Source organism: Silene latifolia, chromosome X, assembly GCF_048544455.1.
Source record: "Silene latifolia isolate original U9 population chromosome X, ASM4854445v1, whole genome shotgun sequence".
Classification (NCBI taxonomy): Eukaryota; Viridiplantae; Streptophyta; class Magnoliopsida; order Caryophyllales; family Caryophyllaceae; genus Silene; species Silene latifolia.
In genome coordinates this window covers 316,888,424-316,908,327 of record NC_133537.1, presented here as the reverse complement: position 1 = coordinate 316,908,327, position 19,904 = coordinate 316,888,424, and the positions used below count along the sequence as shown (strand labels likewise).

At 36.6% G+C, this 19,904-nt stretch overlaps 1 protein-coding gene across 2 annotated transcripts; it reads left to right on the top strand.

The window, feature by feature from the left end:
• Nucleotides 1–9,632: 9,632 nt before the first annotated feature.
• Nucleotides 9,633–17,791, top strand: LOC141617740 (uncharacterized). Of its 2 annotated transcripts, none has more exons than XM_074434901.1 (14): nt 9,633–10,123; nt 10,531–10,907; nt 11,907–12,081; nt 14,234–14,317; nt 14,400–14,641; nt 14,859–15,078; nt 15,219–15,298; nt 15,381–15,465; nt 16,008–16,139; nt 16,229–16,342; nt 16,438–16,488; nt 16,800–16,884; nt 17,107–17,163; nt 17,510–17,791. In XM_074434901.1, exons 2-14 carry the CDS (start codon nt 10,678–10,680, stop codon nt 17,611–17,613), a joined length of 1,659 nt encoding a protein of 552 aa, XP_074291002.1. In that variant the 5' UTR covers nt 9,633–10,123; nt 10,531–10,677; the 3' UTR covers nt 17,614–17,791. The 2 variants fall into 2 exon arrangements, with proteins under 2 accessions (XP_074291002.1, XP_074291003.1); XM_074434902.1 differs by lacking the exon at nt 9,633–10,123 and adding an exon at nt 10,209–10,302.
• The last annotated feature ends 2,113 nt before the right edge of the window (nt 17,792–19,904 follow it).

Genomic DNA, 19,904 nt, shown 5'->3' with positions numbered 1-19,904 from the left:
TATGTTAGCGTATCGATCGTTGTGTCCCCTGCCAGGCCTTCGGTTGGCCGAGGCGACTAGGGGTTACGACGCGACAGCGTATGTACCTCTTGGGGTGACTTCCGTGGTGTCTACTTCTTGATGGTGACTATGGGGAAAATGAACACTGATGGAAAACTTGGATGGTTCTTCATTAGATATAAACATGCGTCGGGGTGCCCACAGTTGTCTTTGGGCACCTCCGCCGCTACACAAAGTATTTCCTGAGATTGTCAGTGTTCCAATGGCTCATCAGAGGCACACCCTCCATGTCGGTCAGCCGGTATGTGCCCGGCCTCATTTCTTCAACCACTTTGTAGGGACCCTCCCAGTTGGCCGTTAGTTTACCATGAATGTTTCCCTTGTTGGTGGCGGCCGACTTTCTTAGGACTAGATCTCCTACTTTCAAGTCCCTTCTGTGGACTCTTCGGTTGTAAGCTCTTCTCATTCGGTTTTGGTATACCGCCAAGTTGAGGCGTGCCGTATCTCGGCTTTCTTCAACCAGGTCTAGGGAGGTTCTTAAGCCTTCCTCATTTTCAACCGGGTTAAAGGTGGCCGTTCTGAATGTCGGCACCGTTGCTTCAATTGGCAGGACTGCTTCGGACCCGTAGACTAAGTGGAACGGACTGTACCCCGTTGCTTCTTTTTCCGTGGTTCGCAGGGACCACAGGACGCCGGGTAGTTCATCGGCCCATCTTCCCTTTAGGTCTTCAACTGTCTTCTTCAAACCGTTGAGGATTGTTTTATTGGCCGCCTCCGCCTGTCCGTTGCTCTGTGGGTGACAGACGGAGGAGTATGCAAATTTGATACCGAGTTCCTCCAGCCAGCTCATTATTGTGTCACTCCAAAACTCTCGACCGTGGTCGAATACCATGACTTGGGGTAACCCAAAACGAGTTATGACATTTTCCCAGATTACCTTTCTTACGGCTCCCGTCGTCTTTGCAGGTACTGCTACAGCTTCAACCCATTTGGTGAAGTAGTCAACGGCGACAATCAAGAACTTTCTTCCGCCGGATGCCGTTGGAAATAGCCCTAGTAGATCCATCCCCACATGTGCGAAAGGAAGGGGATTAAGTGCCGCAGGTCTCGGGATGGCGCATGTATCACCGGAGCATGCATTTGACAGTTGCTGCATTTTTTGGTCTTGGCTCTGGAATCCGCAAGCATGGTGGGCCAGAAGTAGCCGGCTCGGAGAGCTTTGTGGGCTAGTGTTCTTGCCCCCATGTGATGGCCGCAGATGCCTTCGTGGATTGTAGAATGACGTCTTCTTAGCTTTTTGGGTGGGTTTTTGTTTTGTTTTTTTTTGTTTGGGAATGAATGTGACTAGCTTCTAGTATCTTTCCCCACAGACGGCGCCAATTGTTCCGGGTGTAGTTCCAGAGCAGTTATACGTTACCACCCGTGCTTGTAGAATGACGTCTTTGGTTGACTCCTCCTTGCGGTCTCTGAAAACAATGAGCAACCGAGGGCTCGGCTTTGGGCCGAGCGAACTCACTCCGACGCTCAAGTCAGTAAACTTAGAAAGATAAGTTGTTGTTACTTGGTGAAGTATATATTGTAGAGAGATAAGGAAGATATTACCAGATGAATAGTGATTCTTAGGTTAAATTGTGGATCTCCTCCTCAATGAGAGTTGAGGAGTATTTATAGACTTTCACCTTTTGTCACGTAGTGGCCAAGTGGCCAAGTGGCTAGCAGTGGAAAGACGATCTACCCCTCGGCCGAGGGACCCATGGCAGGCCGGGCGGGCCCGTTGACTCACCGCCGAGGGTCTTGGATATGAGTTCGCGGATGTGTGCCTCGGTGGCTAGTTGTCCCCGCCGAGGCACAAGAGACAAAGCCGGCAATGGCGTCGGTTAGGCTGTCTAAGCCGTTGACTTGCTGTGGATATCTTTGACCTTGCTCAATATGCTGACTGGTCAGCGGGTGCAGAATATGCCCCATCACTTTAATAAAAGATTAAAGGAACAAGCTTTCAATTGATTTACAAGTGTAAATGTGAGGAAGTAAAAGTGTAAATTTAAAGAAAAACGATTGTAACTGTAAAAGAACACAAAAAAAAAGCAGATCTAAAACCACCACGGTGTAACTTGATAGATCTACAAAAACAAAAAAAAATGAAAATAAAAATAAAATAAAAAAGTAAGCGAAAACAGAGAAACCAAAAAAAATCTGAGAAAATAAACTAGAGGAGAGATGTTGGGAGTTGGTAAGAGTTGTTTGGCCCTCATTTAACTATGATTTATTTCACAATTAAATAAAAACGACAACACCACTATCCTCTAATTTATACCAACCACCACTATCCTCTAATTTTTACCACTATCAGCCACTATCCTCTAATTTAAAAAATTTAAAAACGATAACACCATTAACAGCCAACATTTATACCAACCACCACTATCCTCTATTTTTTTTAAAAAAGTAGAGATCTGAAACTTTAAAAAAATATCGTCTTATGAAACCAGATCTGGTGGTTTCTGAGTTTTTGTTTTAAAAAAGAAATGATTATGGTGATGGCAGTGGTGCGTGGTAATGTGCGCGGCAGCGGCGACGTGGTGGCCGTGTTGTTGTCGCGGAGTTGTTAAGGTGGTGGTGTTATTGTTGTTGTCGAGGTTTCTCCCTTCTTTTTTCAGATTTGGAGTGCGGTGATGGGGAAGTTGTAGTGCGGTTGTGTGGAGGTTGTGCACGGTGGTGGCGAGTTATTGTTGTTGTCGAGGTTTATCCCTTTTTTTTTTTTCAGATCTAGAGTACGGTGGTGGAAGTTGTAGTGCGATTGTGTGGTGGTTGTGTACGGGGGTGGTGGTGGAGTGACGAGGGAGGTGAGGGTGTGGTGGTGGCAGAGGGAGCGTGGCGGAACAGGAGGAAGGTGAGGGTGGTCGGGGTGGTAGTAATGGTGTGATTGTTCTTGTGGATGTTGTTGGTGGTGAGTGAGGGTGGTGAGCTCGGATCTGGCCAAAAAGGGAGAAAGGGAGGGAGTGTTGTGGATCGGTGGTGGTGTGGTTGGTGGGCGTGGGTAGGTGGCGGTGGAGGTGGAGGTGGTCGTGGGGTCGGGTAGGTGAGGAAGAGGGGGGAATTTTTTTTTTTTTGAATTATTTGGTTTTTGAATTTTGTTGGATTTTTGAGAGGATTTGAGTTTTTTTTGGTTTTTAGAGAGATGAGGGGGAGGATAATTGTGAGATGAGAGAGAAGTGGGTGGAAAAAGAAGGATTTTATAGTGAAATTAGGGTTTGATTAGTGAAGGTAGTGAGGGAAAATGATTAATTAGGATTGATCCCCTAATTTTAGCACTAATCCCTCCCTTTTCCCTTTCAATCTCAACCCCTCATCTCATCTTTTCAATGGCCCTAAAGAGGACTTAGGGACTCAATGAAATTGGGTGGACTCACTTGATCTCTTCTCTCTCTCTCTCTCTCTCTCTCTCTCTCTCTCTCTCTCTCTCTCTCTCTCTCTCTCTCTCTCTCTCTCTCTCTCTCTCTCTCTATATATATATATATATATATATATATATATATATATATATAGGTGAGTTCTTATGAGTCCACCATATGCTATTGAGTCCCTAAGTCCCTCTAAGGGCCATTGAATGAGAAAATAGATGGTTGAGATGGATGGAGAAGAGGTGGATTAAGGACTATTAAAAAGAAAAGGAAAAAAATGTGGATGGTTGGATTGAAATTGATGGTTGAGATTGAAATTAACAAAAAAATTATTTTACTAATCAAATTTCTATACACTAATTAATTTTTCTTTCTCTCTCTAGCCCCTAATTAATCAGTTTTGAGTTTCAGATTTCAGAAGTGTAAATGTAATGTTGTATGAGTTTTACAAGTGTAAATTTGATGTTTTAAGAGTGTAAATGTAACATTTTAAGAGTGTAAATTTGATTTTTTGTGACGGAAATTTTGAATTTATATAATTTTAACATTTTACAAGTGTAAATTTGATGTTTTACAAGTGTAAATGTAACATTTTAAGAGTGTAAATTTGATTTTTTGTGACGGAAATATAATTTTTATAGTTTTACAAGTGTAAATTTGATGTTTTACGAGTGTAAATATAACATTTTAAGAGTGTAAATTTGATTTTTTGTGACGGAAATTTTGAATTTATATAATTTTAACATTTTACAAGTGTAAATTTGATGTTTTACGAGTGTAAATGTAACATTTTAGGAGTGTAAATTTGATTTTTTGTGACGAAAATTTTGAATTTATATAATTTTAACATTTTACAAGTGTAAATTTGATGTTTTACGAGTGTAAATGTAACATTTTAAGAGTGTAAATTTGATTTTTTGTGACGGAATTTTGAATTTATATAATTTTAACATTTTACAAGTGTAAATTTGATGTTTTGTGAGTGTAAATGTAAATATTTTAAGAGTGTAAATTTGATTTTTTGTGACGGAAATTTTGAATTTATATAATTTTAACATTTTACAAGTGTAAATTTGATGTTTTACGAGTGTAAATGTAATATTTTAAGAGTATAAATTTGATTTTTTTGTGACGGAAATTTTGAATTTATATAATTTTAACATTTTACGAGTGTAAATTTGATGTTTTGCGAGTGTAAATGTAAATATTTTAAGAGTATAAATTTGATTTTTAGGCAACTTTCTATATAAAATTTTGAATTTATATAATCTTAAGATGTTACCAAGTGTAAATGTGATGTTTTACGAGTGTAAATGTAGTATTTTAAGTGTAAATTTGAAGGTTTACGAGTGTAAATTTGAAGGTTTAAGAGTGTAACTTTGGTCCTTTGAGTGTAACTTTGGTCATTTACAAGTCTAACTTTGGTCCTTTACGAGTAAAACTTTAGTCCGACTACCAACAAACACCACCAACGTCATCGTCCACCACCAACTCATATCCACAAAAACTATGAGTGCAAATCTATATAATTTTAACGAGTGTAAATGTAAAGAGTGTAAATGTGAGGAAATACAAGTGAAAATTTAAAGATATATGAGTGTAAATGTGAGGAAATACAAGTGAAAATTTAAAGAAATATGAGTGTAAATGTGAGAAAATACAAGTGTAAATTTAAAGAAATATGAGTGTAAATGTGAGGAAATACAAGTGTAAATTTAAAGAAATACGAGTGTAAATGTGAGGCAATACGAGTGTAAAAGTGAGGATATACGAGTGTAAATGTAAAGAATTATGAGTGTAAACTTAAAAAAAAGGTAAAAACATTTAAAAAACAGAAACTTTGGTGTAAATGTGACGAAATACAAGTGTAAATTTAAAGAAACACGGGTGTAACTGTAAAATAACACAAAAAAACAAAAAGATCTAAAGCCACAATAGTGTAACTTTATAGATCTAAAAAAATAAAAATAAAAAGACGAGATCTGAAACTCTGAAAGTGATGACAATAACCATAACAATAAAAAAAATATAATTCAATAGAAAAAAAATATCAACCAAACACACATCGACGACAACTATAATATGGAGTATGACGAAATAGAGGGAAAAAATAAAAAAAAATATAATATATCAACCAAACACACACATCACACTGACAAACAAATTCAATAGGAAAAAAAAAAGGAAAAGACGACAAATACACATCGACGACAACAACAACCTTCAGATCTAAAAGTTGTGATGGCAGTGCGACGTTGGTAGAGAGAGGAGGGGAGTCGTGATGGCGGTGCGGCATAATTAGAGGCGGGCAGTGGGGGTGTGTGGCTCATATCTGGAGTGGAGGCCGTCAGAGCTTTTTTTTGTAGGTGATGGTGGTGGTGGCGGTTCGGGTTGGAGAGAAGGAGGGATAGTGTGTGGTGGTGGTGTTGGGTCGTGTGTTTTGTTTGGTGGTGTTTGGTGGTGGTTGGTTTCATCGTGGTGGTGGTGTACGTGGTAGGAGATATGGCGGTGATGGTGGTGTGTTGGTGGGGGCCGCAGCGGACAAGAGGGAGGAGGCAGGGGAGGGAGGGAGGTGTGGGGTAGTGGTGGTGGTGGAGGCGTGGGGGTTCGGGTGGAGAGGAAGGAGGGATGGTGCGTGGTGGTGGTGGTGTTGGCTCGTGTGTGTTCTTTGGTGGTGTGTGGGGGCCGACGGGGGATAAGGTGAGGTGGTGCGTGGTGGCTAACAGGGCGGGGTAGGGTAGGGTGGGTGTGGTCGGTGCCCTCGGTGGTGGTGAGGATGAGAGGAGGGAACTTTTTTTTTTTGTGTTTTTTGAATTTTTTGGATTTTAGAGAGATGAGAGAAATGATATTTGTGTGATAGGAGAGAGAAGTGGGTGGAAAAAGAAAGGTTATATAGTGAAATTAAGGGTTGATTAGTGAGGTAGTGAGAGATAGTGTTTTACATTAGCATTAATCCCTCATTTTAGCCTTAATCTTCCACTTTTTCCCTTCAATCTCAGCCCTTCATCCCATCTTTTTAAGGGTCCTAAAGAGGACTTATGGACTCAATGTAAAAAGGTGGACTCACTAGATCTATATATATATATATATATATATATATATAAAAGGAGACATTAGATAAAATACCATATTATAAAATCGTTTTGCGAAATAAAAATGTAAAATGACGAAAATAGAAGAAGAATGAGAGAAGTATAACAATTGAGGGCTTCAATTGAATTCCTACATTAATCTCACGTATTTATTTTCTATAGTCAAAGCTTTAACACAAATTTTCATGTCCCTTAGAAATGTGAATATTATTATCGTGATTGACTCATCAAATCTTATTTTATCCCAATCCTCCTATATACTAAGAGAATAAAAATTCTCAAATGTCTCCCCCCCCCCCCTCCAAAAGGAATCTCGCTAAATGTGGAAACAAGTCTTTTTTTTTTCTTTTATATAATAATTTATAATCTTTTCTAAATTATGAGTTGTAATCATTTAATTAAAATAAAACAAAAATGATATAAATCTAAAAATTATAAATTCCTAAATCTTTTATTAGTGTTATTATATACTCCCTACTATTTCATATGATGTTCCCCTTTCTCTAATATATGTGAGAAATATTTTATTGAAAGGGGAACATCATATAAAAAAGGAGGAAGTATTAGAGAATGACTTAACACATAAATACCCTATATAAAAATAAACTATAAAAATATTTTTAGTTTCATAAAAAAAAATTCAAGAAAATTATTTGATAAAATGTATAAATTGAAATCATTAATTTTGTGTTAAAATAATATAATACATATTTCATTACTTCACACAATTCTCTTGATTAATTTTCAAGTTCATTTTTTTTTTCTCATCTTCCTGAACTAAAAGAATAAGTCTTACTCTAAGTTTTCCCGTTCAACTATTTTAGTAAGGAGTTGGGCTCTATTAATTGTCAATTTGTCATTATTCTAAAAGTTGAGTCTTACATCTGATTTATATGATCTTAATATTATATCATGTATTAGTCTACATCTGAAACATGATTGCAGTACAACAAATCGCTACTCCGTAATTAATAACATTTCGTATAGGTCATTTTGTAATAATATATTTAATCTAATTTTTATAAATATGAAAATTCATATATTCTCTGCTAAATGTTTTAAGTAATTTTAATTGGCATTGTCTATGAAGATATTCATAGAGAGTTTTAGCTTCTAATACTACATACAAACTTACGAATAAATACATATATTTTTCCACTTTAACTTAATCTCTCTCATCCATAGTGTGTAAATATTTAAATTCGCTTTAATTTATCGTCTTTATTTGCTGAGCTCTCTAACATCCCGATCTAAAAAAACCATGCATTTATGCACGTGATTTACACTAGTTTATATAATGTCCTAAATATATGGTTAAGGATTTTTCCATAATTTATTTACTTTTATTAATATATACCAGAATAATATGTCAGAATCTTTACTTCACTTTTTTTATTCTTTTTTTATTTTTTTATTACGTTTCAGTATTCTAGTAAATGACACGTGGCATATTATTAGGCCGATGACACATGGCAAACAATTAGGCTACTGCTTTTAGTTTTAATATAATACGGAGTACATATATGATATAATATGATATGATATAATGATATATGATATATGATGATATGATAGGGTTATAACTAAAAATGTTCTTATAATCTTACTTTCTTTATCATTAAACCTCACCACAAGTTAAAGTTTAATTTATCTCAATTCATAGAATAAGTCGGTTTTACACGGTGAGACATGCTATTTTTGTAAAAAAAAAATACACTCCATGCTAATAAATGAGTTACTCTATCTTTTTACATAATAATATAACTATTTCACAGTGTCTGACGGTCTCACACAATAATTACCGTTTAATTTTATAGTGTAGATAACAATAAAATACCTTAGTGAAAGTCAACTTTAAACAACGTTCAAAGTGTCTTGCTTATGACGATCATTATCCGTCAGAAGCTTGTGATAATAATGACCCTCTCACAATATGCAAGTGGGAGGGCAAGTGGGGCGCTCCATATTCGTCCCACTTACCCTTCCACTTGCAATTGTAGTGTCCCTCACAAACGAGGAATTGCGAACAACGTTCATGTTGCAACCTTCAAAGATTGTAATTGACGTTGCTATCAGTGTATGACCACACAAGTCAAACAACGTTGATTACGTTATCCTAATAAGCTAGGAGCCTACGAGTATCAATTTGTTTCTAAACTGAGCCAAATATTCTATTCAGTGTCACTGCTTCACTTACACACTATATAGTGAGTCACTTACCTACTCTTAAAGTCCAAACAATTGAAATTCATGCTCATCTAATTATATAGTGAGTACTACTTTTCTGTCAAAAGCCTAACAAAAATCAAGCCTTTAGACGGAATAAGCTGTTTAAAATGAGACCTGTTGCACGAAAATAAAGCCTCACAAATACCACTACTAATTATTTTTCTTGCATTTTGTTTTATTCAATAATAATCCTCATTCTTCCATGTAGAAGTTATGAATATCAAAAAGACGGAAAAAGAGGGAATTTTTTTTACTGATTTTAAATTACATCGAACATAGAGAAGTCATTAGTGAACGTGATGTTATTTTAGTCAAGGTGTTCATTTCAAAGGAGTGAATACTACTAATACAATAACTAACCAATTAAAAGTATGGTTAATTAATTAATAATTTGTTACAATAATGCGATTAGTTCAATCAGTAACAATGCGATTAGTTCAATCGTCGTTGAATGTCTCACAATTTGCAAGAGTACTATTGTGAGGGAAATACACATTAGCACCTAAAAATATTATCATGAGGTTACGAGAATACCAACTTATTTTATTACTCCTACATTAATTTTTTAAAGTTACTGTTAATAGCTTGCTAGACAAACACAAATCATATATGAAGAAAAAAACAAATCAAACAATACATTATATTTAGGTTCAATTGTTGATTTTCTACGAGTCCGTCTTATTTTTTTTTGGGACAAGCGAGTCCATCTTATATTAATATAACATGCGAGGGATCTATTTATATTAAAATATTTGGAAGTTAACAATTCCAAGATAAGAACGGATGATGCTACAATTAGTATGAGTCATTGTGGAATGTATAAGGGGTCATTCTCTTATCAATTGTTCGTGGCCAAAGAATATTGCACCGTGTTAATATAAACTACCTTATTGCGAGTAGTATTTAACTTACACCCACGAACAAACCAATAATCAACCAACTCTAAATTGACTACTCAATTTAATACGGAGTACTAACATGTGAACCCATCTCACAATAACATTCATTTCATGAAACAAATCCATACAAAAATTTATGCAACATCAAAACTTATCCCTAAAAAATTAATGATTCGTCACCTCTTTATAGAGAACCTGCGTCAAAATGACTAGTAAATTACTCTTTGATTCCGTATTGTCGATGGTAATCACCCCAATTTACAACCCAAAAAAAATGATGATTAGTCATAAAATGTTGATTAGTTACCTTAAGAGAAAGTTAATGACTTGAATTTTCAAATAAAAATAGGAAAACAAAGAAAAGTTAAGAGAGAAAATGGTGGATCATGCAAAAGCAAAGTGTTCGTCGTTGCATCTTCTTCTTCAACTTCAACTTCATTTTCACACTTCTTCTTCTTCTTCATCCATTTTAGGGTTTCTATCCTTCACTTTCTCTCTCTAGGTAATTCAATTATTCACGCGTTTTCACGCAATTCAATCAACTTTTCCGTAATTTTAGCGCTTCACCTTTTACTTTAATGTGCTTTGCTTTGATTTTCAAAGCAAAGTTGGTATTCTTTTCCGTCAATTTCTGTTATTTTAATCCAGTATTGCAAGTGTTTTAATTTGTTTTCTTATGATGTAAGTGATTAAATTGTTTATACTAATTGTTTGATTGATTAATTTGTGTTGTGTAATTTAGTTTGGTTTAATAAATTGTGCATAATTTGATAGCATAGTTTTGAATTTTTTAGCTTGTTATTGAAGTTGGATGCTTAATTTTGTTAGTGGAATGAGAATTGAAGTTGCTTAAAATGTTATTGATGTTAGAGCTATAGTTTGATTATAAATTTGTGAAATTTGGTGCAGGAATTCGATATTTCGGCTACTTGTTGGTTCAAATTAGGTTCAACAAGAACAAAACTTAGTGTGTTTGGTGATTCTTTGTTGTTGGGAATTTGTTGGATAATAGTTTAGTTGTTATAGCTACGAAAAAGGGGAAGAAAAAGCAAAAAGATGGAGGCGGCGAGGAGGTGTTTTAGCGGGTTTAAAGCGAAAGATAAGGCGAATGGGATGAAGAAAAATGAAGCTGTTGTGACGGTGAGTAGAGGGAAAGAAGGATTGAAAGCTCCAGTCTATGATGAAGCACCCTCTACTGCTACTAAGCAGAAGGTCGCAGCAGCGAAGCAATACATAGAGAAGCATTATGAGGAGCAAATGAAGAACCTGCAACAAAGGAAGGAGCGGTTAGAATGCCTTTGTTTTACCTGAATTTCATTTGTAGCTCTTTGGCTTGTGTTTTGGGAGCGTTACATAGATTTTTCTTATGAGGCCATCTCATGATAATATTATGTGGATGTTGCCTGTATTAGAATAAAAATGGGGTATTCTTTGGATTAGTGAGTTAATGGGTATACGACTATATGGGGGAGATTTATACTGAAATGGATTGGTCTCCGGTTGTATAAACGCGAGACCGTCGTACAAGAAACTAATTAGGAGCATTAATTTAATCAATGCAGGTGATAACAGCTTAATTTGTTTAGGTTTCTTGGTAGTGTGTCATAGGAGAGTTTATAATCTTTGTACTAACTTGTTGCTAACTTCTGTGTTTTGGGAGAGGGGTGTGTCAATATTCCACCACCTTCATTGCAATACCCTTCCTATGTCACCTTCCAGTTCGTGTTATAATATTTGGATTATAGAGATCATGGGGTAACTGGGAAAGCCTTGTAAACTTGTCGGCATTTTGTAGCTGCGTGTTCACTGAAAGATCTTTGCATTCCTCTTACTTCCTTAATCATGTGATTTGGGCGCTGCCCTGGATAGAAGTTTTAGTTTTAGTCAAGTAAGTACTTGGGTGGAGCAAAATTCGATGGTGGTTGGACAGGGATAATTCATGCGAGTAGGAAATGAGTCTTTGCCTGAAATTAGATGATGTCTCGAACTAACACTCTAATCAATAAAATACTTTGTATGTTTTTTTTTTTTTGTATTTGCGAACTGAAAATCTGAATCCATAATGAAATAATCATGGCGGATCATTGCGAAACCACCTCTCCGTTTTCAACAGTAGAGAAATGTCTTATACATTTTACCTATGACGTCATAGATGAAGCCTTTTAGGAATTGATGCAATTTTGTTGTAATGTTGCTGTTTCACGTGTTTCTCATCCCTCTTTTTCTGAAGTCAAGGACGGCATCATATGGAAATTACACTTTACACATGTTTATTTTTCATGCAGCCGTGATATGCTGGAAAAAAAGTTGGCTGATGCTGATGTTTCAAAAGAAGAGCACAATAGCATACTAAAATACTTGGAGAAGAAGGAAAGAGAATATATGCGACTTCAGAGGCATAAAATGGGGGCAGATGATTTTGAGCCATTGACAATGATAGGGAAGGGTGCGTTTGGTGAGGTATGTCGGCTTTCCCTCTTTAAACCCACGCCCTCTCTAGTCTATGTTTGCTCTGCTATGGTCTACCCACATGGTCAATTCATTGTTTGCTTGAAGAACTGAATTTTGTACGAAGGAGACCCAAGTCTATAATTTTCACTTATTGATTAACAATATTATTACCTTAGTGGCTAGAATGACGTTGACTGCATTCTTACAGAAACCACTAATGAGCTATAACTGTGCGTACAGCTGGGGAGTTGATGTTGGGGAAGTAGTTAATCCTAGCTTATTTAATATCTCAGTATTGCTGAGAGAAGGAAATAACTATTCCTGAGAGAAGGAAATAACTATTCTTAAATAAACCTCTGGAAGCTCACTTTTAGGCAGAGGCCGGCATTTCTCATGTTATGAAAAGCTCCTATGGTTGTTGTATAGTTTTGAAAAGTATCTTCTACCCGGGCTGCTCCAGGTGCTAATCATCTTGGTATATCTATAATGCTTGTGCTGTTGAGGTTGATGCCGAGGAAGTAGTTAATTTTGACTTATTTCATAGCCCACATAATGTGGAGAGCAGGGTTGCCTAATTCGCTCTAGACCCTAGCGAATCGCGAATCGATACGATCGTATCAATTCGGGATTCGTTAGCGTATCAGTTCGCCCTAATACTGTCAGAATTCGCTCAGATGGAGCGAACTGGAATACTGTGCGAAAACAAGAAAAAACTGAGAAAAAAGTTAAGTAATGAAAGATACTTACATTTTGATATGGTGGAAAATGGAAATGATTCAAAGGAAATTGAGATGAAGGGAGGATCAAGCAAGAAGATGAAGCTGTTGGTCACCATTGATGAATGACGAGCATGGAGGATTAAGGAAGAAGATGAAGGCTCAAGGCTGTTTCAACTGATGAAGAAAAAAAGTTTATGGGTATTGGGAAGGAGATGAACGGATGAAGGAAGGAGATGAACTGATAAAAAGTTTATGGGTATTGGGAAGGAGATCAGAAGGAGATCAACGGATGAAGCTGATGAAGAAGTTTATGGGAATTGGTAATTTGGGTAGAAAAGTCTTTATTGGGAACTGTAAAGATTTTTTTTGTTTTATTGATATTTTATTAATGTGATTGGAAGTTGGAATACTGATTATTGGGAAAAAAAAATTGACTTTTGCTTTTTTTTTTTATATTTTCAATCATGAATATCCAAAAATATTTTTTATTTTATTTGTTTTGTACATTAAGCGAATCGATACGAATTAGCGAATTATATTATATTATTTTTAATACGCTAACGTATCGGATACGCTCAATAGAGCGAATCGCGAATTCGTATTACGAATTCGTATCGAGCGTATTACGTATTCGGCAACCCTGGTGGAGAGAAGAAAATAGCTACTCCTAAATAAGTCTCTTGAAGCTCACCTTTAGGCATTTCTAATGTTATGAGAAGCTACTATGTTGGTGTTGATATTATTCTTGAATATCTTCTACTCATGCTGCTCCATGTCTCAACTTCTCTTATCATCCTGGTATGGCTATAATGCTTCTGCCCTGGTGAAACTGATAAGATGAGGGTTACGGTAAGCCAAGGTTTATTGTGTGCTTAAGAACGAGCTTGCCGGCGGACCACTGCCGTCCCATTCTTGAGTGAGCTGGAGCGCAGCCATCTTATCCACTGAACTAGCTAGAACCTATCGCTTTGGGTCAAAGCACTAAAAGAAAAGAACCGCTGAACGTGGCGGCATAGGAACCACGGGACCCCTACTAGTAAAGGGAAAACTTGGTAGGGAGGGGTTTTACTGTCACCTCATTGTTATTTGTATCTTATATTGATTTTCAGGATGATGCTGGGAGTTTGTATAGTTTTAGTGCCTTGTAGGCTCTTTTGCTAGTAAATATTATTTTTTCTTACATATAGTGGAGTACAGTAATATTTAATGCACAATTTACATATGCACATTTTTATGAGGTGCATAGACCAACTGACTTGGCTACCTGAATTTCTTAATATGTCAAGTCTCTAAGTTCCACAAGACAAATCTTGTCACATAACTGAAGTTCAGTGTAATGATGATTTACTTTCTTTCTCTTTCTTGTAAATGAGTACCTATTTCAAATTCTTTTGACTATTTATAACCATCTACTATAACAGTTTTTAATTCCGTCATTTTAGGTGCGAATTTGCAGAGAAAAATCCACTGGCCATGTATACGCGATGAAGAAGCTTAAAAAGTCTGAGATGCTTCAAAGAGGCCAGGTGTTTATTATATTTAGAACTGTCAATCACCAGCTCTGATGGTTCGTCATTAGGCTGAATATATATGTCCAAATTGGATCAGGTTGAACATGTGAAAGCTGAACGGAACCTGCTTGCTGAGGTTGACAGCAATTGCATTGTCAAGCTCTATTGCTCTTTCCAAGATGAGGATTATCTCTACCTCATCATGGAATACCTTCCTGGTGGAGATATGATGACACTGCTCATGCGTAAGGATACATTGACAGAAGATGAGGCGAGGTTTTATATTGCAGAAACTGTGCTTGCTATTGAGTCTATCCATAAGCACAATTATATCCACAGGTATGTGATTGTGTAAGTTATTCCTTTGTTCACATATAATAATCTCGTACTAGAGTCTCCAAAGAGCGATGTTACTCATGGCCTGGTTTCGACTTTTTAAACCCATCAGCATAGAATCTGCCATTGTGGGCTTTGTGGCTCCCCATACCCGCCTTCAGATAAAATATATTAATGTCATGGTAAAAATATGACAATAACCTTTGCCCGGGTTGTGCAGAGATATCAAACCTGATAATTTGCTGCTTGATAAATATGGTCACATGAAGCTGTCAGATTTTGGATTATGTAAGCCACTGGATTGCCGTAATCTTCAGGAGAAGGATTTTTCTATAGGGAACAACTTAAGTGGAGCTCTTCATACTGATGGGCGGCCATTAGCTCCGAGAAGGACACAGCAGGAGCAATTGCAGCACTGGCAGAATAATAGAAGAATGCTTGTAATTACGCACTTCTTTAGCCTCTCTCTTTTTCTTGGTTTTTTTATTTGCGACTCAAGGTAGTGTTTTGTTGTGTGATGGCTTTTATTCAATGGCTCGCTTTTAGTAAAGGTATCAACTATTTTGTATAAATTTTATAGGCTTATTCAACCGTGGGCACTCCAGACTATATTGCTCCTGAAGTGTTGCTGAAGAAAGGATATGGGATGGAATGTGATTGGTAGTATCCAAGCCCCTTGCAAATTTTTCAATTTTTCTGTTAAATATACTGTCATTTTATTCTTTTTTTCCCATGTGGCTAGGTGGTCTCTCGGTGCTATCATGTATGAAATGCTTGTAGGATATCCACCATTTTATGCAGACGACCCTATGTCCACTTGCAGGAAGGTAAGCTCAAGCTTGCTTAATCAACCTCTACAAATCCCAATCTACATATTACATTATTATGTTACATATTCAGCTATTTATAGCAAGTTGTACGTCCTTTTTTTTTACACTGTCGAATCTTAGATTTGAAGGCGGGGGGCCTTGTTCCAAATGGTCTTATAACAACATTACCAAGTGCCTTAGCCCTAGCTCCTGGTAAATAGAGAGATAAGGGATCAGATATACGCAACCGTACAGGTTTTTCCAAATGTACCAAAATGAATATTGCATCCAAAATTGCATCAAGTTCAGAATTAAAAGAAGTGTTGTCATGTTAGTGAGTCATCGTGCTTCATTCTACTATATAATCCAGTGCCAAAAGTAGAAGATGCAAGGGTTGGATTCATCTCTTCAAACAATGTAGTCTTTGGCTCAAGTAGAGTTTGATAAAAGAATAATGGTGTAAATAAGTTTGGTTTCCATGTCATCATTATGGTGATTTGCTGTTCTATTGCATTCTGCCTGTCATCTTATGTTGAACGTCTTTAACTGTTTCTGCTCAGATTGTAAATTGGAGGCATCATCTTAAATTTCCGGAAGAAGCTAGGTTATCACGGGAGGCAAAAGATCTTATATGTAAACTCTTATGTAATGTTGAGCATCGCCTTGGTACCAAAGGGGCAGCTGAGATAAAGGTATTCTCTTTGTTTCATACGCAAGTACTTACTACGCAAGTTCTTGCAGAGTGTATTCTTAGATTCCTTTCATTCTGTTATGATTATAGGCCCATCCATGGTTTAACGGCATTGCTTGGGACAAACTGTATCAAATGGAAGCTGCTTTTATTCCTGAAGTAAATGATGAGTTGGATACCCAGAACTTTGAAAAATTTGACGAGGTTTGTAACTTTAGTGTACTTCTAAATTGTTTTTTTATGTCTAGAAAAGAGTTGTCATTATTTTATTTTTCTGAATTAATTTTTTGGCATTGCAGACAGATAAGCAAGCTCATTTGACTAACACCAAATCTGGCCCATGGAGGAAGGTTTGTAAGAAGAAATTTGTTTTTGATTTTTAATATCTCCATTGCCCCATGCTTGTTGCATCACAGGTTTTGATCCTTCGTAGACAAATTTTCTCTTTCTTTGTTGAGCTGATGACCTCTTGAGGTGACTAATATATTGTTATAGGACTTGGTTTTTCTTAGGTATAGAAATCGAGTCTTGTACAACGGTCCTCTATGTTCAGGAACTTGTGCTTTGTTTTCTGTTATATATAACTACCAAACTTGAGTTATTTGTACTTTGAAGGATGTTCTAAGATTTCTTTCCTTCCCTCATTTGAACTTTGTTATAGATGCTTTCTTCAAAGGATGTGAACTTCGTTGGATACACATACAAGAATTTTGAAATCGTCAATGATCATGAAGTACCAGGAATATGTAAGTGTTTCTCTCTTTGTGGATTGTGTAACCTGCCTATTGCTGATATCCTCTCATAGCTTGAAAGTGCGGGTTTTACCTCAATACTTTTCTTTCTTAATTGTCCATACATGAGTGTTTGATGACATGTTTTAGTAGTTCGTTGTACCATCTACATCACTACATGTCAGCATAATTTTTTTAGTTTAAAAATAGCTTCTGAGTCTTGTATCGTCTTTGCAGCTGAATTAAAGAAAAAGAATACAAAACCCAAGAGGCCAACTATCAAGTCGCTCTTTGGTATGTATTCTCTATCCAATAGGGCATAGCGTCCGTCCAATACCCAATTCCCCCTCCCCATTCCCCACTAAAAAGAATGCCATATGGGGTTCAACACATTGTCAATCTGATTCAGCTCCAGCCTCCAAGTTTCGGAAATTGTGAAATAACATGTTTTGGCCTTGAATGAACCGTTATAAGTGTTGAAGTGTCATGTCAGAACTCTAAGAAGGGGGCGTCTTACTAGAAGAGGCTGGACCTTGGTGTACAATGCAAACTATCAATCTTATCAGATTTTGATTTGATTGAACTCTCGCATTACTATGTATCATCATCCTTCTAATAGTATAACTCATGCTTCTCCCAGATGACGAGTCTCAGGCACCTTCAAATCAGCCTGCACAAGGGAGTTTTCTTAACCTTCTACCGACTCACCCGCAAGTTCCTGAGAATCAGAGAGAACCTTTGTGAATTTTAAATTAGGTCTTCTTATTCTTATATTGAAGGATGCGAATTTTCGCTGATATAGAGTGATTGTTTTGGACATCTTCCAAATAGATGTCAACTTTTGTAAATTAATAGCCCAAAGTGTACATGTTTATATTAAGGCGGTTTATATATCGAAAAGGCTACAATTACACTCAGTGTATACATGGCAATTGTGGACCGTGATAAATTTTTTTTTTTTTTTTTGGAAAAAAATGAGAGTATTTTTAACATTGACTTCGTTATCTTTGTGAGCCATAAATATGAAAATCAATTTAAAATTCAAACATTTATTTTAATTAATATCTTCCCCATATTTAAAATATATGGTGCACTAATATCTAATGATTAATTAATTACTTTATTATTTTTTTCCCTTCAATAATACGTGTTTTACCAACCCCAACCTATACCCAATTAACCACGAACTTATACAACCACTACCGACTCTCCGCCAGCACCACCGACTTTCCGCCACCCACCACACACCCGCGTCCCTACACGCCGACGTACGCCCTCCTCACCCACCATCGACTCAACTCCCTCACCACAGGAACTAGCACCGGCTGCACCGTATGAATTTCGTCCCACTCCATCGTCGATCCGCCGCCAAGTAATTAACGGCGTCCACCAACACTCCATCCCTCCTTTCTCCTGTGGCAGCGTCGATGTCGGATAGGTACCTCCACTGGCAAAACGGAGAGGTAGGCTTTTGAGGAGAGGAAGTGTGTAAGTGTTCCGGCGCCGGAGTATGATCCTGTCGAAATTGGGCTGAGGATTTTGAACCTTTTTTTTAAATCAATTTCATGATTAATTTATGTTAAATAATGTTAGTGTAAGATATTATCTTTGAATTAAGTAAACATAAGGAAAATATAATTATATATTGATAATTTCATATCTAATAATTTTCCCTCCTACACTTCCCATATTTGAAGATAATTTCATCAATAATTAGATAATACATTTGCCACGTGTTAACACTTTATTCGTGGTATACAGAAGATTCTGTACACCGAGTGTAATCGTAGCATCTTCCATTTATATATGTCGATTGTTTTTGCGGCGCTTTCCTGGGGTTTATTGACCTCATTGTGAGCCTTCTAAAGTTCATTTCATGTTCAGTAATTTTGATTTTTTCTTGGTTTCTCTAGAGCGAGAATCGGAAGATTTTTCACATCATTGATCTTGTAGATACTCTTAATTAGAGGTCTTGAACTTACGAAGAAGAATCCCACCAAAATACTAAAATAAGAAGAAACGAATCAATTGATGAGAACAAACTCCTCTAAAAGTGTTGAAGTGTCATGTCATTACTCTAATAAGGGGGTCTTACGATAATTATGGTACTTTGTAATTTTGTATTCCGTATATGGTAGCCCCTTAATGATGCCATGATGGTGAAGCTTTTTTTCGGGTAGTGCGAGCTCAGCTCGAGTTAGGCTTGACTCAAGAACTTAACGAGTCAGGCCGAGTTAACGTTACTCAGATCGAAATGCTCGACATCGGCTCGAACTTATGTAATTATATAATCTCTTGCTCTTATTTTATACAAATATCTAGGGATATTCTCTTGTGTACCCCTGAACTTTTTCGTTTTCTAAGATATACCCCTTGTTTTTTGTTTTTCACAAAAAAACTTTAATCGACAATAATTCTCTATTACGAGTTCAGAAAACGGTAATTTTTTTTCCAAACCAATTATCTCGTCAAGGTCTTGGATTTGAAAAAAAAATCTCCACTTTTTGACTTGTAGCCGGTGCCCGATAGTTATGGTTGGTCAAAGCTTTTTTAACGAATAAACTTTGACCGACCATAATTCCCGACTACGAGTTGAGGCATTGATGAATTCTTTTTCAAACCGAAGACCTCTTAAAGACGGCAATTTGAAAAACAAAATTATCGTATTCTGAACTTGTAGCCAAGAGTTACTAACGGTCAAAGTTTTTTTGCAAGAAAAGAGAGGTACTTAGAAAACGAAAAAGTTCATATGTACACGAGAGAATATCCCAAATATTTATCATGAATATATATTTGTTTTGTTATATCAAATATTCTCATTGGTTTGCTCAAAGTTTTTGTACATAATCTTCGAATCCTAAATATTGAAAAAGAAACAAAGATAGAATAATTATATATAGGTTCGAGTTCAGCTCGAACCCGAGTTTAAGCTCACATATTTGATAATTAGCTCAATTTTTTTTAAGCTTGGGTGATCTTGAGATAGGCTCGAGCTTGAATTTTGCTTCATGAGCACAAGCCGAGCAAAGCGGAAC